Source organism: Gorilla gorilla, chromosome 13, assembly GCF_029281585.2.
Source record: "Gorilla gorilla gorilla isolate KB3781 chromosome 13, NHGRI_mGorGor1-v2.1_pri, whole genome shotgun sequence".
In the NCBI taxonomy this organism is placed as follows: Eukaryota; Metazoa; Chordata; class Mammalia; order Primates; family Hominidae; genus Gorilla; species Gorilla gorilla.
The window spans coordinates 97795486-97822725 of NC_073237.2; the positions used below are offsets into that span (position 1 = coordinate 97795486).

Genomic DNA, 27240 nt, shown 5'->3' on the forward strand with positions numbered 1-27240 from the left:
GGGTCCAGAAACTTATCACCTCTCCAGTAGCTTCCCATCGCACTGAGAATAAAATGCCAGCTCCTAACTGTGACCTAAAAGAGCTTCCTTCTCCCACTTCATCTCTGATCACTCCCTCTTTCTCTCTGTACCCCAGCCATACTGACCTTATTGCTCCTTAAACAGGCCAAGCGATGTCCTCCTCAGGAACTTATGCTACTCGCTGTGCTTTCTGCCTGGAATGCTACACTCCAGATTTTTACATAGTTCACTCATTCATATCATTCGTATCCCTACCTAAATGTCATTTCAGAGAAGTCTTTATAACACCTTATCAGAAATAACCCACACAACTTCTACGTCCTTAAGCAGCTTTGCTTTTCTTTATAGCACTTATCACAATCTGAAATCCTATTGTGTTTTTTGTTTTGGTTTTGAGATGGAGTCTCACTCTGTCGCCCAGGCTGGAGAGCAATGGCACAATCTTGGCTCACTGCAACCTCCACTTCCTGGGTTCAAGTGATTCTCGTGCCTCAGCCTCCTAAGCAGCTGGGATTACAGGTGCGCACCACCATGCCTGGCTAATTTTTGTATTTTTAGTAGAGACGGAGTTTCACCATGTTAGACAGGCTGGTCTCAAACTCCTGACCTTAGATGATTCACCTGCCTCGGCCTTCCAAAGTGCTGGGATTATAGGCATGAGCCACCATGCCCAACCCATATTGTGTTTTATCTGTATACTTTTTAAACATTTGTTTTCTTGCTAGAATGTAAGCTCTATGGGGTCAGGGACTCTTGTCTGTCTTGTTTCTTACTCTGTCCCCAGACTCTAGAATAGTGCCAGGTGCCCAATAAGTTTTTGTTGAATGAATAAATAAATGAATGAAAGTTAGCTTAAATTCTTAAGAGTTAAATGGGATTTTGGCTATAACCTCACCATCTACAAAGCCTGGGAAAAGAAAAAAAAAAACTAGTGCTGAATCCAATGTTTAGGGTTTTAGTGTATTGCTTCTTCTTTAAAGGAAGGAGATGGTGCCTGAGACTAGCCTGGGTGCTGAGACCACAACTCAGGCAATTTAAGTTTATGAAGGCTGATCCCACCCACCCGTTTCCAAAACTCTAGGACTACTTGCTGGAATGTGTATTCTAAAACCATACTTCTGAATGTTTTTGAAATTGAAGTGCATCTTATAATAAGTATACTCATTTATTTTGCTTTTTTCCCCTAAAAAGCTGTTAAAGAAAGCTAGGGATATGGTGTGTCTTTTATAATTGAAGGCTTCTTCAGTTAAAAAAGACAGTATTTTACAAAATTCCTCATTTATAGAATCTTAGATTGATAATGTTACAGCTAGTAGGCATTAAAGATCCAGTGAATTTTAAAGCCTTTTCCATTTTTTTCCCCCCTTAAGCCTGGTCTTTTTGGAAAGAAATCTTTAGAGAAACTATAAACAAACCAGTGGATAAAAGCACAGTGGGGTGATAGGTGACTCAGCACGCTCACCCCTCCACTATGCTGACCTACACTTTCAAGGGAGCTTCCTGGAGAGTAATTTGAAACTTAATGGAAAGATACAAGCCGGTTCCTTCATCTTTGGCTGGTGCAAAAACCACTGTTAAAAGTCTTTTATTAAACAACAACTTTATGAGATATAATTGACATAATAAAGTGCATATATGTAAATATAACATTTGGTAAGTTTCAACATGTGTATACACTCACGAAGCCATCACTGCTATCAAGACATTGAACATATTCATCATCCCGAAAAGTCTTCTTATGCACCTTTGTAAATTCTTCCTCCCTACCTCACCTCACCTCATCCCCATCTCCAGGCAACCCTTATTTGCTTCATGTCACTATAGTGATTAGTTTGCATTTTCTGCAATTTTGCATGAATGACATCATACACACTTTTTAAAAATATGGCTTCTTTCAATCAGCATAATTATTTTGAGATTTATCCATATTGCTGCACATATCAATAGTTTTTTTCTTTTCATTGCTGAGTCGTATTCCGTGGTATGGGTATTCTCAATCTGTTTGTCCATTTGCTGCAGATGGACACTTGAATGGTTTCCAGTTTTGGGCTATTACAAATGAAGCTCTATGAATATTCCTGTACGAGTCTTAATATGGACACGTTTTCTTTCATTGTTTTTGTGTAAATACCTAGAAGCCGAATGGCTGGATCTGATCAAATGGTAGGTATGTGTTTAACTTTTCAAGCAATTGCCTACTTGTCTTTCAAAGTGGCTGTACTGTACAATAGTTTCAGTGGCTACATAACCTCACCAACACTCAGTATGTTCAGTTTCCTAAAAGTTTAGCCATTCTAATGAATGTGTGTTAGTATCTCATTGTGGTTTTAATTTTCATTTCCCTTATGACTAATAATGTTAAGCATCCTTTAACGTACTTATTTGCCATTGTTACTGAGCAAAAGAGGCTCCTTTCCCAATGTGCTAGAAGCCAATGCTATGATACTGGGTTTTTGAGAAAAGAAAAACTTTTTTTTTTTTTTTTGAGACGGAGTCTCGCTCTGTCGCCCAGGCTGGAGTGCAGTGGCGCGATCTCGGCTCACTGCAACCTCTGCCTCCCGGGTTCAAGCGATTCTTCTGCCTCAGCCTCCCTAGTGGCTGGGATTACAGGCACCCACCACCACACCACGGCCAGCTAATTTTTTGTGTTTTTAGTAGAGATGGGGTTTCACAATGTTGGCCAGGCTGGTCTCAAACTCCCAGCCTCAGGTGATCCACCCGCCTCAGCCTCCCAAAGTACTGGGATAACAGGCGTGAGCCACCGTGCCCAGCTAAGAATAACTTTTGATTGCAGGTCGACCAACAAGGAGACAGGTGTCCAACTCAAATCTATCTCCTCATGCTGGCTATAAGGCAATACTTTTATGAAGGTTTAGGGGATGGATTCTGGGATTTACCCCTGATTGGTAGAGGGAAAGGGGAGGTCTGGAAAGTCCTCTGGCATGCAGTTATGTCTTCATGCTACCTCATGGAATACATGTGCAAATTTGGGGGAAGTTAGTATGAAACATGCAGTGGAAATTCAGGCTGTGATGTCAGCAAGCTTGTTCTACACAGACTCCTGTTGGCCATAATGGTTCCAACCGATTTCAGCCAGTTGTTATCCTACAAGCAGAGAGAGTTTTTGTGTTTCAGCGAGTTGTTCCTTTTCTTATCTGCCATCCTGAAAACTGAAGAATTTCTGTGTCATTTGTTTCTTTAATCATTTGCGACACTGTTCCACAATCTTCTCTGGTGGCATGTTTGTAATCACTACTTACGTTTTTTAATTGCTCTCATTTTTGTTTTTGTTTTTGTTTTTAAGATTCTGCAGTAATGACAATTTTTGAAGCATTGTCTATGTTATTTGTCTATTCTAAAATTTTGTTGACAGAACTACTAAATAAATAGCATTGTTAATGGGAAACGAAGGAGAACTGTGTTAATCTAACAGAGAACTATCACAATAGGTTATTTATGGCACAGACAGAGGCTGTTTACACTTACTCAGGCTGGTAGAACTGACGGTGAATGGGTGGAAATGATGGCATATTATTGGGAGGCAATGGGAGATAGTGAAAGAAGCCAGAAAGGGGAATATTGATTTTTGCCCTATCCAAAGTCTCCCCTCCCACACTGCCTATATTATGCCAACCCTTCATAGTATTTCCCCATCTCCCCAATTTTTTCATTATTATGGATTTTTTATTTTGTAGCAAATATGTTAAGGAGATGAAGACTAGCTCAGCAGCAGAATCTAGCTATTGGCTATTCATTGTGATAAGCTTGCCAAGAATTTTCAATAGTGGACCACATGATCAGAAATCCATGTGTTGGCAAAATAAAGTTTATATTGATTTCAGTATTAGTGCATAGCAAGTTTTATGTTAAAAATAAGAAGAACTTTATACAAAAGTGCAGTTATAAACCTAGAGTTTGAACTTGTCCTCTAGAAAGCACATAGTAGAGTGAGGACACTGACCTAGGTTGGGGACAAAACTGTCATTTCGTCATGGAGTAGAATGAATGTGATCCTGGGGAAAGGACTGAAGGGCTTGGGCAAAGGGGAAGTGAAGATTACATTCAAGATGAATAAGAAGAGCAGAAGCCAGCTCTCCTCCCGTTTCCACTTTGGTCTGGAGAGGAAGAGGCGTTTCTGCCACCCCCGTCCCCTCTGTCTTCCTTACTTTTTAACTTCTTCCAGAGGGAGGAGGAATTACTCAAGTACTCAAAGCACAAGGCAATTACCAAATCACATTTCGCTAGAGGGCAGAGTCTCTAAGCTCATGTTCCCTCATTGGCAGTTACCATCCCCTTATTGCAGCACACTGGGAAAGGGCATGGCCGTTCTCTGTCCTGTGCATATGTACTATGTGCATAAATTGTATTTGGTCTGTTCCAGACCTTTTCATCACCCAGGGTGGAAGTGAGGGAAACCTTCCTTAGGTTTCCAAACCTACATGGTATAATCTGATTTGGTTTAACAAAGATCTCTGCCCTGGGAGAGAAATGGGCGCTTAGTTAATAAAAAGGTATTTTGTTTTCTATTTGGTATTATTCTCATGTGCATATTCCTTAATTAGAAATCCGTGAGTGATAGGATTTCATCTCCTAAACTGAACCCCTGACACTAACATAATTAATCTTAAACAAAATTTCTATCCAAAGGGAGCCAAAAAAAGAGGCAATCTTTTCTAAGCTTGTATCTAAGCCAGAAGGACTACAACTAGGGTCAAGGTAACAGGACAAGTTCATAGGGTAGATAGTGAAACCAGGTTCCCTTCGTTGCATCATCTATGGAAAGAGGACCATTATTTATCCATTCACCCACTCATCAACCAATCCATCCTTTCATCCATTCAGTCGTTAACACATTTCTGAATTCCAGGCACTGGGCTAAGACTTCATAATACAGTAATAAACAAGTTGGTTATTGTTTGAAGGAGGATGGAAAAAAGTGGGGAAAGAGGGTGTATGTAAATTTGTCATGAAATATATATATATATATATGAGTCAGAGAGAATGGCTCATGGCTCATACATATATTATATATTATATATATATAATGACTCATATATATAATGACACACACACACACACACGAGTCAGATAGAATGGGAAAGATGGCACAGCATTTTCTTCCACCCTTGACCTATGTTGGAGCCTACAATAGAGTGTACTCATGAGAAAGTTTTTGAGATTCTGGATGTAAGCTGTACTGATTGGAAGATCAAGTGACAAAACAAAGCAACAGTTAGAAAGAGGGTCATTGTTTCCACTTTCCCCCAGGACCAAGTACTGACCTGTAAAGTAGATATCACTAGTATTCACCAAAATCTGTTCTTCTCCCTTTTCATATACATGAACCTCTCTGCACTTTTTAGCCCTCTTGCAGTTAAAGTAGAGCCATATTGATTAGTTCCAGCATTTGCAGCCTGAAGCAAAGAGCTAGTGAGTAACCACAATCAAGTTATCAATTTAAACCTGCTTAGTTGACCAGGGAGGCTTCATGGAAAACAGCTGTCCTAAAGGGGTGCCCAGATCTCTGTTAGATTTTGTGTCAGCGAGAAATAAACTTTTATCATGGTAAGCCACTGAGAAGACACTGGGTCTTCCTGCACCAGTCTACCGTAGTCTGGAGAACTGATATTTGGGGAAGCATTAAAAAATAGTACCCCTGGCATAGGCACTGGTGGTTTCAAAACAGCTACTATAAGTGAGGGTAAAAGAGAGGCCTTTCCAGTTACTTTGCAAGGCAGTGTGGAGCCAGAACAGGAAAGGAAAGATAAAACAGATGCTCTGTAATGACTGTAGCTAGCAGACTTCTTTGTGCGTACATACATGTAAGGTAGCTTTTTGCAGACTCCCAGAAATATTTAGTAGGAATTTTGGGGCTTGAGAAAGAGTGTTAGGAAACTCTGCATTATTTAATCTTAACATGACTGCTTACATCCAAAGACTGGCGACACATGGTGTCTTTAGGTGCTAACTGAGCTGTGGGATCGATTTCATTAGGGAGAGGTCACAATTCTGTTTCTAGTTGGCAGGAATGATTTTAGTTCCTGTCTTCATCCTTATTCCTTTCTTGAAGAGTAAAGGGTCACACATTGCTCAAATCTCTAGAAATTTCAGGATCTCCTGGGATTCATGTCAGACCCCCCTATATCTTTTCTGGGATACTGTGTTTTTTTGGAGAAAATAATTTAATTTCATTATCATAGTTTTTCTTCTTGAAACTGAATACAGACAGGAAAATACTTTCTGATGCAGATGTATTAACATTTGCATGCCAAAAAGAGCTTCAGAAATTTACAGCATGGTTTATACTATACATCAAAATCCATATGACTACTTTCTAAAATTGTGAATTTATTTTCAAAAAAATAAAAAGCTCTTCATGGGCCCCAAATCAACAATTCAAGACAATTCCACAATAGGTTGAAAATAAGCACAAGCTTCCGCTGCTATCTGGTCAATCCCATGTCCAATCTGAATTTGATTATCTGTACTTCCTTGAAAGTAGCAACAATCATCTTATTGTTTCCATGATGTTTCATGTTCAGCTGTTCAGATGTCCTATCGTATGAGAAAGAAAATGCAATCTAATGGGCCGCCAGGAATCTAAGAAGCTCTGCCTCTCAAAGCCCTTTGATATCTTCAAACAATTAATCTTGTAGCAGCTAGAATATATTTTCAGTAATGTGCCTAACTTAACTATATGACTATATTAAAATAAATCTCCATGTTACTTCAATTTCTAAATAAAATGGCATGAGCAGAAAGGATATTAAAAATCTTGATCACTTCCCCCAGCAACAGGGCAGTTGCTGTTCACATTTTACCCAAGAGCTATCTATGTGCCTCTTCTTCCTAGCCAACAAAAGCCCCATCTTGTTTAGGTGGTGGGTAGGGAGCCACTGAGATCATAGAAGATGGGCCCCTATCCAAGCCCCAGGAGAATTAATTGCAACTGGGCTTGTTCTGTTTTCCTTTGCCTGTGATTGGTCTAGGAGTGGGCATGTGGCCTATTTCTGGCCCTGTGAAGCAAAAGGAGAGGTCTGCTGGGAGACTTCCTGAAACTGCTCTTCCTGGAAGGAGGAAAACAAACAAAACAACAACAAAAGAACTTTACAAGGGAAAGCTTTTTATCCCAGCCCCTTCCTACTCCCACTGAATGCAGCTCTGTGAGGACACGATATTTGAAGCTGCAGTAGCTGAGGTGGCAAAAGATGGCAGAACAGAAGAGCAGACAGAATCTGGATCCTAGATGACTTCATTGCACTGCTGCAACTGCCTTCTCCAGACCTCTTGCCAGGTGAGAAAATTAAATGTCATTGTTGCTTAAGCCCCTGGGAGACTAGATTCTGTTACTTGCCACTGAATGCATCCTAATGCTGTAACCATCTCTTGCACTGAAACCAACTTGCAAAATTTACAGCACAAACTCTGCCCATATATGAAGAGAATGTAAAAAAGCATTGCAAACATCTCTTTTGGAAAAATAAATGGATAACACCATTTTTTCTTTTCATTTGAGTTGTCCTATCTTTGGCAAGTGAAAGCTGAAAAGCAGAACTTTCACGTATAAATCAAATTTCCCCATTTCCCTCCTGGCAAGGGGTAAGAAACTCTTAGCCCATACATGCTTTCTAATTAGTTAAGAATTGGATTTCAAGCCCTACTCTTATTGTTCCGTTTATTCTGCTTAGTTCATTCAGATAAGAGAATCCTTGAAGGTAAGGTTTAGGGTAGTCAAACAGTTATGAACAATGGTTGTGAATTATGACATATTCCAGCATTTTGGAGCAGCAGCTTAGTCAGCTATCCTCAGAGCCAGTCTGAGGACTCTGGCCAATACCAGTGTGGGTTGTCTAAACAAGTTAATTTTTAAAAGTAAGGAATGTGTCTTTTCAGACCTGTGGGTCCCTATGGAAACACTGACAAGAACAGGTGGAAGAAATATGTGGTCTTCGGTTAAAAACTCTTCAGGGTTCAAAGAAGGGCACTCTCACATCATGTGATGGGTGAGCTCTAGTCATTCTGTGAGAGGAACTCCAGGAGACCAGATCCAACTCGCAATCAGCTATAGTGAAGTTATGATATGAGAAGCACCAACTTGGCACAAGACTTGGGAAAGGCAATGAGGCAGCAGGCAAGCTTTAAGGGATGACACTTACCTTGAGAGAGCAAGGACAAGTTGTGACCTTCCCAGTCCTCTCTCCATTTGCAGATCAGCAAGCTTCTGTCAGCAAGGAGGGGTGGACAATGAAACTGTGTGGGTTCAGCTTGATTTGTTTTTTGAGACAGGTATGGCAAGGGGCTGCCAACAAGGTAAGTCATCTTTGGACAAGCCAAGTGCTTTGGGAGACAATTGTTTCTGAAAATAAGTGTTTGTGTCAAACATTCTCTTTGTTAGTAGGAGACATTTTTGTTGGATCATGTTGTCCTCAGCAAAAGAGGTTGCAGAGAAGTTAAGGAAGTTGGGATAACTTACAGTCTCAGTGCTTTGGGGCAATTTACAGACAGCACTGTGTGATCCTCCCATCTCAGGACTTACATCATGTTGCTAACTCCCCCACTGGGGGCCATGGTTCTGAAAGGAAGAAAGCATGTCTTATTCACTCACCTTTGAGTCTCCAGCACTGAGCACAGCACCTGTCACTCAGTAGGCACTCAATAAATGTAAATTGATATGAAACATGACACGTGGTGCCTTTTACAGAACAAAAATTAATTTGTCCTAAAGGCCTCCTGGGATGCAATTCTGAATTTTAGTATGTGTCTACCTTAGGGTTGAGGTTAATGTTTAAGTGTGACAAGAAGGGGTTAGTTTGGCTGAAATAGTTCTTCCTGTGGTATTAACTGGTAAAATGAAATATAATGTCATTCTAATCTCTTCCAAGCCTTTCCTGATTCAAACATGGAAATGTGTTTCTGCAGATTGGGGCGTTTCAGCTAAAAGTTCAACGAGATTAAAAAGGAGAAAGCTTGAGTCGTTTGAGTCAATATCGCAAACAGGATTTAGGTATTCATTAAGATAAGGATAAACTGCTAAATTTAGGTTTACTCATGATTAATTTGTTTGACGTATTTCCTTGCAGAATAATACATGAACTAGATTTTGAATGTGATACAGACACACACCATTTTTTACAATATATAGCTTTTAAAATTTAGATGTATTCTATGTGTACAATCCAGAAAGGAGATGAAATCCTGCCTCCTCTTTTATAAACTTATTTGGAGGGGGAGCTAAATGGAAGCCAAATTTTTGCTGAACTCAAATTGGCCATGGATTCTGGATACACTGGGGTTGGAGAAGGGTATGGTTAAGAAGGACAAGAGGCATTGCACAAACACATTCCTGGAAATAAATCTACACAGACTGGTTGACTTGAAAACTGGTTAATCAGAAATTTTGCCCTGCTTCGGGTAAAGCTAGAAACATTGAATCCCAACTCTGTGAGTAACATGCCTAATAGGAAAACTGAAAATTCTGTGTATTTCTTTTCCAAAATTAAATGGCAGCCAACGTTTGCAGGAAAAAAAAAAAAAAACAAAAACCACAATGGGGAATTAGATTACAGCTGTTTGCTTAAAAATTGATAACTGATTTTGCTGTTTCTTTAATGGAAATATTTGTATTGTGCATTCTTGTTGTTGTTTGAAGAAAAATGGTGAGAATATTACAGTGCAACTGCAGAATACAAGTTTGATAGAACTAATCTGATTTACCTTAGATACACTCCTCATTTGGGAGAATTTATTTAACTGGTAATTTAATTTAGGTGGAGAGGCACTTTAATTGGAGTTGATTACTGTGGGATTTTTACATACAGTACGATGCACTCTTGAGTTACAGCACCACATAATGTAAAATTGGGTAATTTTAAGCCACTGGATATTTTATCCCAACTATAATAGAATTTGCTGAAAAATGCTTATTAACTGAAACTGTTTTCTAGGTTGGATACTATTTGGAAAATCTTTGGGACTATGTCAAAGATGGTTGGAAATTTACTAAAGCTAGCAGACCAAAAAACAAAACAAAACAAAACAAAAAGACTTAATTTATTAGGACTGCAGTGGTGATGTGTTGTCACTTCAGGACACCCCACTATCTGAATTGCAGCAGTGTTGCGAATCATCACTCTGCAGTGAATGGGAATTTTTGGTTTAGAGTTTAACAGATTTTCCTGGTCTTTCTCCTAGCGACTGACACAGAAATATGAAAGAATAAAATGATTCCAAAAAAAAAAAAAACCACCTACGTTAACCATTTGGGGGTAAAAACGATGAAAATGTAAAGGCAAAAGATGAATTTATCAAAAAGAATGAAGGAACAGATAGCATATGTTTGTAGGAACACAGTAGCTTTAAAATATCAGAAAGATGAAGGACAGAAATGCCAAGTGAAGCAGAGGGTTTCTACATTTGTCATCTGCTCTTGCATGTCGCACATTCCCTTATGTAATAGATCTTTAATGGATTCCCTACTGTCACAGAACCTTTATAAGACCAGCCTATGGAGAATGCAAAGGAACTAAATAATGGACAGTTAACGTTCTGGAAAAGCAATTTATTATCTTGCTAGGAGCTGGCTTCTCATTGCATTTAGAATAAACTTTAAATAGCTATATCATCTTCCAGGCCTGATATGATCAGGCTCCTGCAAACTTACCTTCACATCTTCCACTCCCATCCTCATTCTTCAAGCTCTAGCTACACTGGCTTTCTTTCATCCTTGGACTTTCTACACTGGTTCTTTCTGCAAGGCCTTTGCATTGCCATGCTCTCTCTCTGGAATGCTTTTCCTTTGACTAAATTTTTCCATGTAATTCAGGTCTTAGTTCAATTTTAATCTCTCCTAAGAGATTTCCCATCCTATCTAAAGCATTCTATGCCCTTCCCTATCCCTAGGTCCCGCAATCACATTACCTAGTTAGATTTCCTTCAAACCTCTTGAAATTCCCTTATTTATTCTTTTGAGTTTTTTTCCACTTCACCTTCCCCATAGAACATGAGCTCCTCAGTGTCAGGGGTCTTCTGTTTCGTTCACTGCTATATCCCCAACACCTAGAATAGAACATGACACACAGTGAGCCATGAATGAATGAGAAAGAGTACAGGACTCACAGTGGAACGGCCTATGAGCAAAAGGAATACTGGACAAAAAGAAATGGACTAGGGAAGAAAATCAGGAAGAAGAGGAACAAAGAATGGGGTCTAGGGACTGAGAATTGGTTATAGTGTACAATTTTAGCCCCTATAAAAAAGTTTTTTACATGCAGTCCAACCAGAGGGAATGGCAAGTGCTAAGAGGAAGTCTTTCCATCACTACACACAGCTGTTTTTTACTTTGTTGTTGTTAGTGGTTTTGTTTTCAGTGTGTGTGTTGGGAGTGGGGGGAGGATGGGTGTGAGGGATCTCTGTGTGTTTCTCTCAGGGGAAGGCTGGGTTTTCTCTTTCAGCCTACAGGTGTTGCTGCATGTTCTTGGGGTGGCCAATGGAGCACTAGACAGAAATACCACCCATGGCAGCTCTGCAACTTATTCTAAGACTTTTAGGGCAAGAGGCAGGAAAGAGTGAAGGAATGATCACCACATTGTACCAGGGGTATACCAGTGAGAGGTAAGATGATCTGGGTGGTAGCAGTGACCCCCAATTTTTTTACCCAGAAAAAGATGGATAAATGCTCTGACATTGCTGTGACCCAGGGATCTGTGGCCATGGTTGCTTGTGCAGGCAGCAGCCAATACTTCTGAATGGCTCCCTTGGGACTACACAACTGTGTGTGGGGGCAGGGAGCCCATACTATTTGCCACATCAGAAAAATCCATTCATGAAAAAGAAAGACAGAGAATGATAAAAGTCTTCTCAGAAAGCCTTAGCAAAATGGGTGCTTTTATTTTCACAGACATGTCTATGCAATACACTCAGTCACAAGAGAGAGCTTCTTAAGCCTGACCATAATTTAAACTCTGAAAGGTGAGTGAGCCTGTTAAGAGACCTCCACCCTTCTAGTAACCTATGTCCCTTGATATGGGAAGGATATCTTAGTTCTCCCTAGCCCCTTGCTTAGGATTAAGTGAGAGACTTCAGCTTTGGTGTAAAGCTGTCAGCTGCCCTAATCAAGGACAATACACAAAAATTAGACTCCTTATAAGAATAAGGGATTAAATGCAGGAAGATCTAGAAGTGGGTGGGAACGAAAGAGCAGAACAGAGCCTGCATCTGCAGAAAATGTCCAAAGACAACTGGCAGAGTTCAGCTCCATGAGGAAAAGGCATGTTAGTGTGTAGGTAGAGAAACTGGACAAGGAAGGATGGCCTTAGCCTTCCATAATGGAGAAGTCGGGCAGGGGATGTCTGCATGCAATAGACAACTGAATTAGAAGAGCAGAAATGTAAACCAGCAGTGCTTCCCTATCTTGGGCCTGGCTAGCTTAAAGTGGCTCCACTGTCATTGGTCAAAAAACTTTCATGAGGAGATCCAATCACTAATGCAACAAACTCTAATGAGTTCTAAGTTGGAGAGAGCTCAGTTCTAAAGCTTGGGGGTAGACAAGTCACTGAGAGAGGAGGAATGAAGGAGTGGGATCTGAACATTGTAATAATGTCATCTAGTAGCTCTGATCACTTTGGACATTGCTGGGGGATACATAACAGCTCACTATAACATTACAACACATACTTATATCTGTTTGCTCCTCCAAACTAACATGACAATGTGTTTCTGCCATCTTAGCTTACAGAGACATGAATTAGTTCAGCTTATACTCAGATTTTACAAAAGAGACTTTGACCACATAGATATTCATAAAATTAATGTGGTTAAGAAAAAAGTGCAGGGGCTTGAAGTCAGAAGAGCTCCGTTCCCATTCTGGCTATGCTGCTGTTCAGGTTTGTGACCTGTAGAGCAGTTTAGCATCTCTGGGTCTCAATTTGTTCATCTGTAGAGCGTGGGTGATCAACCTTTATGTAATCCTTCTGTGTTGAGTGGGTCTCAAGATGGAAGCTCACTATGGGAGTTTAAAAGCAAACTGTGGCATCGAAACAAACTGGACAACTGCTTGAACTCTAATGTCATCATCCATCCTCATAAAGTAACTTGTTGGTCACTAGTCTGACAGTACTGTTAAAAGAAATTTATTTGTAACTTTTGAGAAAATAATTTTCAGACTCTGATCTTAGAATAAGCTCATGAGGAGTCTCATTTCCAAGCTGGAGATCATTTCCAGTTTGAATGAACAATTCTTCTTTTTGGCTTGGGTGAAGGTGAAAGCTGAGCTGCACATCCTTCAGAGGTCACAATGAAAAGTCAGTCTTTATTCTAGCAGGGCTTGGTCATCTGGAATAGCTGGTACATAGGTGGCAGCTCCATGCCCTATCTCATACTTTAAACAACATCACTAATATCTTTTTCCAAAATAAGCTTGAGTTGTATATGTTTATTATAGGAGAGAAAAGTTTGCCAAGTGTCTTCTATGGACTAAGCACTTGCTAGGTGTTTTACATATATTCTGCCATTTAATCCTCAAGGCAACTTTAACAGGTTAAGTATTACTGTCCTCACTTTACAGGTGAAGAAATTGAGACCCAGAGTGATTATATGACCTGCCCAAGGCGGTCACGTCGTTAGGCCATGGCAGAGATCTGAAATAAAAGTTCAGGTCTTCTGACTTCAGTCCATGCTTTTTTTTTTTTCTATAACATCATGCTACCTAGAAGAAAAAGAAATGAAGGTAAGCAGTCAGCCAGGAAAGTCAGGAAAAATGATATGCTACTTGTAAAGAGCTCCCCTATATTGTATCATTCTGAAATGTCCAATTTTCAAAGAGTCAGAGTAGTACAGAAATGTTCAATGTTAAATCACTACTCAACATAAGCAATCTGACTTTGATGGTTCACAAGCTCTTCCAGATCTTGTCGTGCCTTAAAGTTCTCACTAACAATATCAATTATCAGTGCACTACAGATATATAGGAAAATAAAATGCCAGGTAACAGAAAAGCCAGATCACCTGCCTCCAAGATGCCGGGCACTGCACGGCTTTTATCAGTTTTTATTACATCAGGTCAAGGAAACAAATGGAATCTATCCACATGGTCCTGCCTCGTTGGGCATATATTCTAAACATACATCCATTTTCATACCCAATGAGAAAGAACTCAATTCCAAAGGATCTCAACTTTCACAAAATTCTACCCTTAAGATCCTAAAACAGTCATATCACTGTGCACAAGATTTTTGGCAGTCACAAGCTCTATCACAAAGCAGAGCTTCAAAACAAATGGAGAATATAATCAGTGTTCAAATGCACCCTCACTGGGTGGGTCAGACTGCATGAGGCAGTGTGGCTGTGTGGAGGGAGAGGTCCGGACCTGTGGCAAACTGCTGCTCCTGCCAGGAGGCTACCAAAGCCAAGGCTCTTAACATATTGAGGTTCCTCAGCTGCCCCAGTGCCTATATCTCTAACAACAGTAAACAGTGAAACCTGCAGGCAACCATGTCTAAATAAAGAGATCAATATTTGAATCTTCAAGAAGTGGCCAACTTCAGAAAGGCATCTCTTGGCACCCTAGAGGAGACTGGGATGAAAGTTGTACCGGAGACTGGAGAAGAGCCCGATGTGTTTCACGAGGTTCGGCTCCACTACATAGGCCCTCTCTCCCTTGGCCCTCAACAGCGAGTACAGTGCCATGTCCTTGCCAAAGCCCTTGTGGCAGTACACTTGGGACAGGTAGGTGAGGGTCCGGCGGGCCGCAGGTGCCGGGAAGAGCATGGCTGGGGTGCAACACTGAGAGGCAGGAACCACACTGTACAGGGAAGGACTCAGCCGCCGCAGTTCCAGGAAATAGTGCCGACCCACCAGCTCCACCAGACCCATGCTATACAGGGAGAAGAAGAGCATTACAGGCCAGCTAAACCCTGGGCGGCTGGCAAACCTCATGTATATCCAGGTTAGTAAGGGCCCCAGCAACATGCCTACACCAACCCACTCTAGGATCCGCATGGGCTCTGGATTGATGTAGTGCTGGAGCCTCTCGGGGTGATACAGCTTGAGATAAAGGGCATCTCTGAGATGTGGCTCAGAGAAGCGAGCCCGCAGAAGGTGCTCCAAGACTGGGAAGATCTGCTCTTCTGGAACAGCGTCGTCTTCTACCATCAGGACGTAGTCTGGGTTGTAGGTCTGCAGGGATGACTCCAGGCAATAGACATAGTCCTGCTTCTCTTTCTCAAACGAGTTGGTCGAAGGGTCATCACCATAATCATCCTCAGTGCCCTCATAGCGATTGGCCACAGGGACGTACTTGGAGAGCAACTTGGCATCAAAATGGCTCACACTACGCTCCACGTTGCACAGGAAGAGTTGGTGCCCCTCGCACTGGGGGCCACATTGCTGAAGAAGCCGGTGGAACTGGGACACCACCTGCAGGACGTAGTGGAAGCCAGGCTGCCTGTCCACAGTGATGATGGTGATCACCAGCCAGGGCCGGGGGGTGGCCTGCCAGACAATGGGCACTGAGCCATTGGCAGAGGGAAGCTCCTCAAAATAGTGGAGGGCAGCCTCACCCTCTTTCAAGCTTTGCTGCAGGAACTCTTGGCTCATTTGGTTCAGATGCCAATGGCGCAGATAGAAGTAAGAGTGTAGAAGTCGGTGACAGGCCAGGGGGGCCAGCAGGCCAAATGTCACCACTGTTAGGATGAAGAGCTGGACAGCAGTGCTGCCCCAGGAGAGTCGCCGCAGCCTCCGAAGGAGCATGGCAGCTGGAGAGGTTGAAGTGCTCATGAGGTCAACTTTTGTTCATGTCTGGTCCCAAGAAAAAACCATCCTGGAACTCAGGCCAGAGTCATCAGAAATCAAACCTAAAGAGAGAGGAAGTAGGGAATGGTAAGAATAACTTAAAACAACAACAACAACAACAACAAAAAAAACCAAAAGGACAAGAACTGAACTCAGCACATATCAAACCAGAAATTATAATTCAAGGCTCTGTAGCTTCTAGAGACTCTAAAGTATTTTCTACAGTAAACCATTCTTTGGTTGTGTCTGCTAACAACCTCTGGGATGTTTTTATTATTTCTATGAGTAATACGATCTTGGTGCATTCAACCAAGTCATCACGCCTAAAGATATTTAGTTAGGTTTACAATGCCAGAAAATCTCCAGGTAGGCTGTTGGGATCATTATTTCTATTCACCAGCTACACAGACAATGGGTTCTTAAAATGGGGGCAAAAAAGCAAGGCTTGGCACAAAGGAAATATACACATTTAGAGCAAGTTCCAGAATAAGGGCCCAGAAAATACTTGTTGATTAACTGTGCATATAGCAATTTCCAAAAAAAACTTGTCCAACAAGAGAAGGAATACTTAGGATTCTCTGAAGTATCTTTGTTATTTAATGTCATTTTCCATTCATATGCTTCTAATCTAACACAACTATACTTAACATTGCATATTAATTTAATCCTGATTGTTCTCCCATTTTATTTTTATAGATCATGGGAACCAATGAGAGGAAGTATTTCCCATAAGCAAGCAAACTCTAGAGCCCCAGGCTTGGGGAGGGAGGAAACATCTGGAGGAAGATCCATGAGTAGCTTTTCAATGAGGGAGCTGGGGGAAAGGCAGAGGTGAACATGGAAGAGACAGTTGCCCTCAGTTTGGTCCAGGAAAAAATGCTGTGTGATATGATGATTCAGAGCATGGGCCTGAGGCCAGGCTCATATTGGTGTGAATCCTAGCTCTGCCTCTGATTTGGTGGGAAGTTTACCTCTCCATATCTTATATTTCTTAGCTCTAAAATAGAAATAATAATATCTGTCTCATAGGGTTACTGTGAATATTAAATGTGTTAGAAAGCAAAATAATGCAGAGTAAAAATGCCATTAAAATCTATCCGTGTGTTCAAACTCACAAAAATATTTTAGAAGTAAGCAGGTCTAACGTTCTGATGGAAAACAGACTGGTGCCAAAAAACAGAATGAAAAGGGCAAAGCCAGTATAAAATAATAATTGCTAGTAAGGTCAATGCAAAACTAAATGGTGTCTGCAGTACAGAAAGTAAATCTCTTGCCTCAGACGCATCATAAGGTTTACACACATTTGGAGGAAAACTGTGTAGTTTGTGAGTTATTGCAAAGGGAGGATTGCCCAGGAACCATACGAGGCTGCTGTGGAGCAGACTCAGCCAGTGCTGTCATATCCATGGTCTCCCCTTGGGCACACAGAAAGACCTCATTTCCTAGTTTGCCTTCTCCAGGTGGAGTCATGTGACTAGGGCTTGTCAGCAAAGTGACAGGTGTCACACCTGGGACAAGGTAGTTGAGAACAGATGTGCCATCTCGACTTTCTCTTTCCCCATCTGCCAGCTGAATGGAGAGCCCTGGTGGATCTAGAGGAGGTACAGCCACCAGATGGCAGAAGCCTGGGTCCTTGAATCCTTTACATACATATCCCAGTGTTGGGACGGCATGGAACAGATGTCCCTTCCGCTGCCCACCTCCCAGTACGCTCCCAAACTAGAGTGGACTGTGTTGTGAGCAATACATAAACCACTGTGTCTAGACATCAATAATTTTTGGACTTTATTACAGCAGTTAGCCTACTCTGCCCTCTACAGTTGTGTAGAATACCAAATGTACAGTGACATGGTTAATTTCTCAAGTAGAGAAACAAGTTTCATTTCAGCCACAGAAACAGATTGTACTATGGGACTCCAAAGGTGAGACAGACTATCCTAGTACTAAGAGATCTGGATAGTACCAAAAGAGGGAACAAAGCAAGGAGAGGTTTGAGTTACGCAACGCCAGTCTTGCTGGTTTGTGAACATCCAGCATATTGCAGACTGGTTGCTTCTTCCTCTGCTCTGCTCAGCGCAATGGAGTTAACAAACCATGTGGTGGAACGTGATTGAACGTGGCCTCACCACTTCCACATCACTGCTAATGGAAGCCAATACTAGAATTGGGCTGAGCTCCCACTCCTGCAGTATTGGCCTTGGAAAAGGAGGCATTCGAGTGGATTTCTGCTCATACTATTATCCCTGCCTTTGTTATTACCACAAGGGAGCTGGATCAATCTAGAGGAGGGAACTAGAGACAATGAGATAGGGCAGGCAGTTTGGAAAATGCCAGGCACATAGTAAAGGCTATCACTTACTATGATATGTCGGGGGGAAAGAAATGGAAACACCTAGAACTGACATCAGGAGAACCTTTGGTCCCAGGGAATTTATCCTACTGGGGACAATAAAATCATTAACATCTCACATAGTCCTTTACTTTAAAACTATGTCTGTGAGACTGCTGTTCTACTGACAATCAGGAAAAGAGAGGGATTTGGTTCAGAGGACACATGGTCCCTACCTATATTGATCAGCTTTGCTGGGGTGATTAACAGCCTCAAATCTTTATAACTTAAAGTGATAACATGTATTTCTTGCATACGGGTTTGTGGATAGCTGTGGCTCAGTTGGGGTCAGCTCCAGAATGTAGGTCAGAATTAGCTCCTGCCACATGCCCCTCCTTCTAGATCAAGCTGCAGAGGAAACAGCCACCTGGGGCGTATTCTTACGTTGCCTGGAAGCTGCACAAGAGGCCAAGTCAAAACATGCAGGTACATTTACATCCTTGTTTCAGTGTGCCGCAAATCAAGTCCACTCATCATTCATTGGCCAAAACAATGGGTCAGGAAGATTTACTCCTCCCACAGAGCAGGAGGGGAAAATGAAGATTCAATAGAAAAAAAAAAAGCAACAGGCCAATTTCCAAATCCTCAGGAGAAAAGAAAGCATCTAGCAATCTGCTCAGGGAGTATGGAAATTTTTTTCAGAATGCTCACAGGGCTTAAGACCCGGCCCCCAACCCCAGTCATTACACACTACACGAATAAGGACAGGCTTCAGTAATGATCCCCAAAATCTCAGTGGCTTATAAGAACTAAGGTTTAATTCTTGCTCATATTACTTGTCCTTTACAGGTCAATTGTGCCTCTGTTGCCTGTTGTTTGTACTCTAGGACCCAGGCAGATAGAACTGTTTATTGTTTGTTTGTTTGTTTGTTTGTTTTAACATTGCTGGTTTTGTGGTAGAGAGAAAAAAGGGGAATAGTGCACCACAAGCTGGCTCTCAAAGCCACTGCTCAAAAGTGACACAGATCACTTCCACCCACATTTCACTGACTGGAACAAATCACATAATAACTCAAGTTCAACAGAGCAGAGTTATGTCATTTTCCTGCAGGAAGGGAGTGCCAAAAGATACATGGCCACACCTGACACCAATGACTGGAGAAATATTTGTATTCCAGGGAGGGGCAGAAAATGTACTCCAGGGAGGGGCATTTTGAACAATAATGCAATCTACCACACCCACCTAGGACACAGGAGCTGGGATCAGATCCTTCATTCAAGATTAGATGACTGCTTTGCTGAAAATCCAACCACATGGAGTTATGTAGTCATTCAGGAGTATGTTCTTGTTTACTTTTTAAAATATTTTCTTAAAAGATTTAACCAATTGTTGCACAGTAGCCTGTGGTGTCCAATGGCACCTATAATTTATTTCACCTTACTGATCTGGTTTTAAGAAGAATGGCCAGCTGGATGTGGTGCCTCAAGCCTGTAATCCCAGCACTTTAGGAGGCTGAGGCAGGTGGATGGCTTGAGCCCAGGAGATTGAGACCAGCCTGGGCAACATGGCAAAACCTAGTCTCAACAAAAGATACAAAAATTAGCCAGGCATGGTAGCATGTTCCTGTAGTCCTAGCTACTCAGGAGGCTGAGGCAGGAGGATTGCCTGAGCCCCAGCAGGTCGAGGCCGCAGTGAGCTGTGATCGCACCACCGCACTCCAGCCTGGGTGACAGAGAAAAACCCTGTCTCAAACAAAAACAAACAAACACACAAACAAAAAAAGATAAAAGATAAATGGCCTTAGGGGAACAGATATAAAAACATAGGATTTTTCACTGCTAGTTTGGGGAAGGAGTTTTTTTACTCCCAGCCCAATCATAAGGGTGAGACAAGAGGGCTATGTCTATGTTACCACTCTGATTATCTTTTTCCAGAATTCCAGTTGCCCATGATGTCACAGGCTGAGGCCCACACTCCAGAGACACTGTGGACTGACTGGCACCTATGAGCTGACCTAATAACAGTTACACCATTACAGCTCCGATTCTACAGAACAATACATATCCAGTTCTTATCTATGCTTTGCATGTGTTCTTTGAAACATAACCCTTCCCTAAACAGAATTCTCTACCTGTTACCATGTCTAGAGTGTAGGGCTCAGGGAAGACAGTAAAGGGCACAGACTCTGAGAAATGAACATGAACTAGGGCTTAGATGAATAAATGGAGCTACAACAATAGTTGTATTTTAGTGCAACTTCTGAAAATTAAACTAAAGGATCCACGGGTGTGGAAGACACAATACCAGGGTGTGAGTCAGGGGATGAGTGCTCAAGAATGTTCTGTGTTTCCCAAATCCACTATATGAATGGCACGACCACTTTCCCAGGCAACTCAGTCTAAAACACTAGTTAGTTCTAACTTCTCACCTCCATGCAGTCACTTCCTAATCCCACCTCTACGGCCTCTTTTATTATGCCTCTCTCTTCCCCTCGCCTTCCCCTTGTCAAGCTTTCCTCCCTGCCACACTCTAGTTCCTCCTCAGCACCTCCAAGCCAGCTGATTGCAACAGGCTCCTAACAGAGCTTCTGACCTCCAGAATGAGCAACACAAGCCAAAAGATCTAGGTCCAGTTCTCGTCCCAACACTCACTAATTTGATCAATTTGTATAAAAAAATCATTTATCTCTCTGAGCCTATTTTATTTCTCTGTGAAACAGGAAAATAAAGATACTTCAAATAGGCGTGGTGGCTCACGCCGGTAATCCCACCACTTTGGGACGCCGAGGTGGGCAGATCACGAGGTCAGGAGATCGAGACCATCCTGGCAAACATGGTGAAACCCCATCTCTACTAAAAATACAATAATTAGCTGGGTGTGGTGGCACGTGCCTGTAATCCCAGCTACTCAGGAGGCTGAGGCAGGAGAATCGCTGGAACCAGGTAGTCGGAGGTTGCAGTGAGCCAAATTATGCCACTGCACTCCAGCCTGGCAACACAGTGAGACTGTGACGATGAAGAGACAACAGCTATGACAGCCCTTTGTCAGGCATAGGACACTCTGCAAATGATGGTGATGTTTTACTTGATCAGCATCCATCTGATACTCTGAAGCATAAGTCAGAACATGGCACTCTTTTCTGTAAAACTATTCAATGATTCCCCCATGACTGTAGAATAAAGTCCAAATTATTTGCCAAGATTCTTCACAATCCAGTTCCAACTATCTTCCCAGCTGCATTTTTGCTCCTCACACTGTCTAACTCAACCATCAAGAATCAGCTCAAAAGGTACCTCTTCCAAAACCCAACCCTGACCTTTCCAACCAGAAAGAATCTCTTTTTTTCCCCTCAAGTACTGGGGCCCTTTCTATGAACTTTTCCTACAGGGCATTCATTTGTCACTTTCTACTTCAGACTCATCTATTTATAGCTACCGCTTATTAAGGCCATACTACATATCCCAATGTTGTGCTAGACCCTTGCATCTATTTCTTCTGAACAAAATAGCAACTCTCAAAATGGCAATGGAATTAATCCCATTTAGTTGACAAAACTGATGCTACCAAGTTGCAAGCAGGAAATTCAAGTACAAGGATAAATTTCAAAGCTCATGTTTTTCTATGATGCCTGTTGTCTTCCATGGCCTTGTTTATGGCCCTTGACTTATGATCTGATTGGACTCTTGAATCCTTTTTTAGTAGATTCAGTCTGATTTGTCTTTGGTATCCCTCACAGACCCAGCACAGAACTATGCATAGAAGATGCTCAATGCTTGTTGAGCAAGTAAATGGCCTCTTTTGACCTCTATGGGTCTCAGGTCCTCAGCTATAAAATTGGTAGTATCAAAGAGCTGGTCATATACTGTGTAGAGATCGACTTATTTGTAAATGTTTCCAGAACACTTATGTGCCAGGCACTGTTCTAAGCATCTCATCTATCGATCCTCATAAAAAGCCTCCAAGAAGTATGACTATTAAGCCCATCTTATACTTTAAAAAACGAAGTTTTTAAGCAGGGTGGCAAAACTTGAACCCAGGCAGACTGTGTCCAGAACCCACATTCTCAACCAATATGCACTACTGCCTACATAAATTTGGAGCCCAGGAAAATCAACTGAAAAACCATTAGAAATGGCAATAGAATCAAAACATGGTTGGTACCAGAATTAATATGTAAAAATAATATATAATATACATAGCAAGTATATATACACATGTACTATATATATGCATTACATATCCATATCTGTATCTATATTATCTATATTATAATGACTGCTTTCATGTAAACGATCACCAATGAACTAAGGGAGTAAAAGATCCCAGTCAAAAGGGAAAAAAATAAGCAACTCAAATATCTAGAAATAAATTTCAGAAATATGCAGAATATACACATATACTACAAAATTCTACCAAAGGGTAATTAAAAAGTCATTAATAATCAGAAAAATAATGCTTAGGTGGAAAGACTTGGTAATAGAGCTCCCTTTCTCCATAATTAATCTCTATATTTAACATCTGAATTTAATTTACTTCAAGAGGGAGTGTCACAGTTCAACAACTAGGCACTTTAATATAAATTGGTGCAATCTTTGGAGGAAATGTTGGGGTGTTGGGGCAGTATCTATAAAAATTTTATAAGTGCATCCCCTTTGACATAACGATCCTACTTCTAGGAATCTACTCTGCAGAAATGCCAACACATGCTACCAAAGATGGATAAGAAATGTTGAGTGCTGTTTTGTATGCAGTAGGAAGAAAAAGAGAGAAAGAGGGGCAGAAGAACAAAGGGAGAAAGGGAAGAAAGGAAGGAAGGAAGAAAAAGGAAAGAAGACAGAAAGAGAGAAGGAGAGAGTGAGGAAGAGGGTGGGAGGGTGGAAGGAAGAAAGGAAGGAAGGAAGAAAAAGGAAAGAAGACAGAAAGAGAGAAGGAGAGAGTGAGGAAGAGGGTGGGAGGGTGGAAGGAAGAAAGGAAGGAAGGAAGAAAAAGGAAAGAAGACAGAAAGAGAGAAGGAGAGAGTGAGGAAGAGGGTGGGAGGGTGGAAGGAAGAAAGGAAGAACTGCAGGCAAATGAAATGCCTAGCAAAGGGAACAGATTTTTAGAGAATCATAAAAAGGTATGCTGTGGAAATGTTAAGAAGAGAAAGGTTTAAATACGTTGACACAAAAGAAATCTTAGCTAGGTTTGTGCTTTGGACTGAATGTTTGTCCTCCTCCTGCCCAGCCAAAATTCGTGTTATAAATCCTAATCTCTAACACGATGGTATCTGGAGATGGGGTCTTTGGAAGATAATCAGGTCATAAGGGTGCAGACCTCAGTAATGCATGCTCTTTATTAGTGTCCTTATAAGAAAAGACAGGAGAGATCACTTCTCTTCTCTGCTTTCTCACATGTAAACTGGAAAGAGGGCCTTCACCAAAACTTGACCATGCTGGCACCCTGATCTGGAACTTCCAGCTTTCAGAATTTTGGGAAATAAATATGTCTGTTGTTTAAGCCACCTAGTCTTTGAAAATGTGTTACAGCAGCTCAAGTAGACTAAGACCAGAAGGGAGAAATGTAAACTATATCAGTGCAAATTACAGAAAAATGTACAGAGATATGACCATTTTATTTTTAATGTGGAGTATAATTTAGTGAAGGAGAAAAGAAGGGTATGGGGATGGCAATTTCCTGTTTTGATATCTACACTTCTGCAAAGAGCATTACTTTTATAATCATAATTAAGCATTTGATTCAACACTGAGTCTTGTGTTAGACACTGGGAAGGTGAACATGACAGTCAGGGCACCTGTTAAGTCCATTTTTAAATTTGTGATTTAAGTTGCTATAGCTATAATAAATTAAATTACGTGTATATATATCTGTTTGTGGATTTTGGCATCTATCTCTCTCTGCATTGTGGTGCCAGGGCCATGTTATTTTCATTATGAAAGCTTTATAACAGGTTTTAATATCTGACTAGGCAAATTCTCTCTCATTACCCAGGATGATAATTTTCTAGGCCTTTAAAAATGAATTTTATTGAGGTACAGTTTACATACAGTACAATGCACCACTTAAATATATATATATTTCGATGAGTTTTGTCAAATTTATATGCCCATATAACCATCAAAATAAAAAATTGACCAAAGTATCCAAAAGATCATTTGGAATTAGAACTAGTAAAAGTTAACAGAAAATACTCGCTATAGTGCAACACGTGACAAAGACTTACTACTTCAATGTGTAATACACATAAAGTGTTTAAAAGTCAGGAGGAGAAAGATACTCCAACTGAAAAATGGGCAGAAGAATTAACAATCAACTCACCTACAGAAATGCAAAAGGCTACTACACAGAGGAAAAAGTGTTAATTCCCATGGGTAATCAAAGACATGCAAATTAAGACAAGATACCATTTTTTGGTCCACGCTTTTGATTTAAAACTTCAAATGTGTATACATAGAGAAAATTTTAAGATATGCAGAAAATCTAAACCATCTAGAAGTTGAAGTTTTAAGTTATTTTTATTTTGTTTCTCCTTTAGATTTTTGTTTCCTGGATGTTTTCTGATACGTGTATCCTTACAACATTCTAATAATTCTAATAATGTTGATTTTCTCTTCTCACCTCATAAAGTACCTAGTGCAGTGCATTCTAGAAATTCACCCCTAAAAAAAAAGCTATTTCCCCTATAGAAGGATTAGTTTTCTTGGAGAAACACACACATGCACGCGCACACACACCCGCATGTGTTGCTAATGGTCCGCATGGTGAGATCATCATTGGAGCCGCCCTGCGGTCCCCCGGAGAGAGCGTGGGCCGAGCAGAGGATGCGGGTCACAACGACCCTGCAGGAGCTCACCGCCCCAAGACACCGCGAGCGCAGTGCGACACTAGCGACGCCGGAGCCAAGGGCCAGAAAGAGGGTGAGACACACCCAGGTGGACCTAATTAACCCTCCCTCTTGGAAAAAGAATGGGGGACGATGTCCTGGGCCCTGGATCTAGTGTCTGTCGCTGACCTTGGGCAGTCCTTGCCACGCTTGAGCCTCAGTTTCCCACCCGTAGGCCGAGCTGACCGTCTCCATTGCTGCGCTCCTTCCCTTCTGCTGGATTTTCCTGGTGCTGGGAGGGACGCCTTCCTCTGCCCAGTCGCCCTCCCTTAGCCCTTGGCTGCGAGGTCGCCCGCAGAAACCCAACACTGCGGCCGCGCTCTCCGCGCGCCCGGCGAACCTAAGGTGTGGATGCGCAGCCAGGGTCCCCTGCTTGCGGGCGGCCATTAGGCGCCAGGCCCCTTGGCGCTTTGGCCCTGCTAGGCTCGGCGAGGGTCTTACCCAGACTGGCACGCGCCCCGCTCGCGTCCTTCTATTGACCTGTCAGCGCAGCTGGCGCAGGCAACGGCCAGGGATGCGCCCCCGAGACACTCAACCATCCCCGCAATGATGCGGGCCCCTGCTGCCCTGGGGACCCCTGCGGGGTCCTCGCAATCCTCCGGCAGGAAGCGGTCGGAGCTGCGGGCAGGGCCGCTAGGCAACCCGCCTGCCCGAGGCGCACTGCCCGGGGCACAGGCCCTCTGCGATGCCTCTCCCCAACCCCCAGCTGCCCTGCTTGTGCCAGCTGTGGCCACCCCTAATCCTTGTCCCCTCGCTCTAGTGTCCAGGGCTCCGACCACTGCGCCAGAAGGGCTGGGCAGATCGTGCGCAACAGAAACCTACCCGGTTGGGGCGATCAGCTCGGTCCCCTGCGCGCGCCGAGGGCCGCCTCTGGTATTGCCCAGGCTGGCTAGCTCATCCCGGTGGAGGCGCCATCTCCGGGGCCCGGAAGGAGCGGGCGCAGCGCGGTTTGGGTGTGCGCCGGAGCCTCACCTCCTCCCGCCTCCCAGCTCAGGCGCAGGGCTCCCCTTGCTCAGGCGGGCCATGTGACCCGCGAGCTGCGGAGAGACCGCGGCCCCCAAAGCGGCTTGGGGAAAAAGGACGGCAAAAGGCGCCAACTGATGGGCAGCCAGGGAAAAGCAGGAGTCGTCCCCAAGTCACGCAAACAGGAAGCCTGTTTCTTTTGTGAGGGGACTAGAAGCCAGCATTATATTTCATCAGGTGTGTACATAGAGACTTATTCACACCAATGGAACGATATCTCTCAATGCGTGTAAACGCTTCACGAGAAAGCTGTTACTTTGGGTCTTGAATGTTTTTCAGTCTTCCCCAAACCCTCAATTTAAACACAAATGGCCACGACAGACATAACGCCTGAGGTATGAGAAAGTATGCACATTGAATGAGAACAATCCCGGCAAAGCAAATAGGAAAAAGATACGGAATGATCCGAGGGAGGAAAAATGTGGGGGTCAAAAGAAAAATAACAGCCTCCTACATTCCACCTTGGACTTTCCCTTCTGAATGGGTTTTCAGCACACAATTGCACGGCCTTACTCAGTGCTTCTAATCCTAGGTTTGCCTGTCTAGGCCACAGGTTAGCAACTACAGCTTGCTGCCTGTTCTTTACAGCCCACAAGGTAAGAATGTTTTTTGCAATATTTCATGGTTAAAAATGGAAGAATATTTCAGGGCTACGAAAATTATATGAATTCAAAATTTGATGATCGTAAACAAAGTTTTATTGCAACATAGTCATCATTTACATATTGTCTATGGCTGCTACCATGCAAGAACAGCAGAGTTGGATAGTTGTGACAGAGACCTTATGACCCACAAAACCTAAAATATTTACTGCCTGATTTGCCAACACCTGCTCTAAAAGGTCTGTTCAGTGGTCACAAGATAAAGCATTAAAGCCAGTAAATGCTCATATGATTTCTTCTTGTGTAAGTAAAATTGATACTAGATATTAACTTCCTTTAGAACCTTACAAACACCCGCCTGAGCACCCATTCATCATCTACTCTTTCAGCCAGCATTTACTGAAGAATGGTTCTGACACAGTGCCATCACTATAGATGACAATGAAGTAAGAATGAGGTGTGGATCCTTCACTCAAGGAATTTGTCATTAGGAATGCTGGAAAATCTATATCTGAGGCTGGGAAGTATGAGAGCTGGATATAGCACAGAAAGGGAGCTTGGGAAGGTAGTTTCATTTCCTGGGAGAAAAACTGGGAGT

The 27240-nt window shown here is 42.3% G+C and overlaps 2 protein-coding genes across 3 annotated transcripts in view; one reads left to right on the plus strand and one right to left on the minus strand.

Annotated features, from left to right (window-relative positions):
• Positions 1 to 11874: 11874 nt before the first annotated feature.
• Positions 11875 to 26180, minus strand: PGAP4 (post-GPI attachment to proteins GalNAc transferase 4). The gene is made up of 2 exons (XM_004048375.5): positions 25840 to 26180; positions 11875 to 15869 (listed from the first exon to the last, which is right to left on the minus strand). Exon 2 carries the CDS (start codon positions 15790 to 15792, stop codon positions 14581 to 14583), a length of 1212 nt encoding a protein of 403 aa, XP_004048423.3. The 5' UTR covers positions 15793 to 15869; positions 25840 to 26180; the 3' UTR covers positions 11875 to 14580.
• RNF20 (ring finger protein 20) overlaps positions 24909 to 27240 on the plus strand; it is a 78225-nt gene continuing 75893 nt past the window's right edge. The window contains exon 1 of one of the 2 annotated variants that reach the window (XM_063696627.1): positions 24909 to 25051. The gene's annotated coding sequence lies outside the window, so the exon portion shown is untranslated. The remainder of the gene's footprint in view (positions 25052 to 27240) is intronic. The other variant, XM_063696628.1, reaches the window with a different exon arrangement.

Bases quoted from the DNA above. Each gene is read 5' to 3' on its own strand.
- PGAP4 (XM_004048375.5), bottom strand. From the start codon at position 15,792: ATGAGCACTTCAACCTCTCCAGCTGCCATGCTCCTTCGGAGGCTGCGG.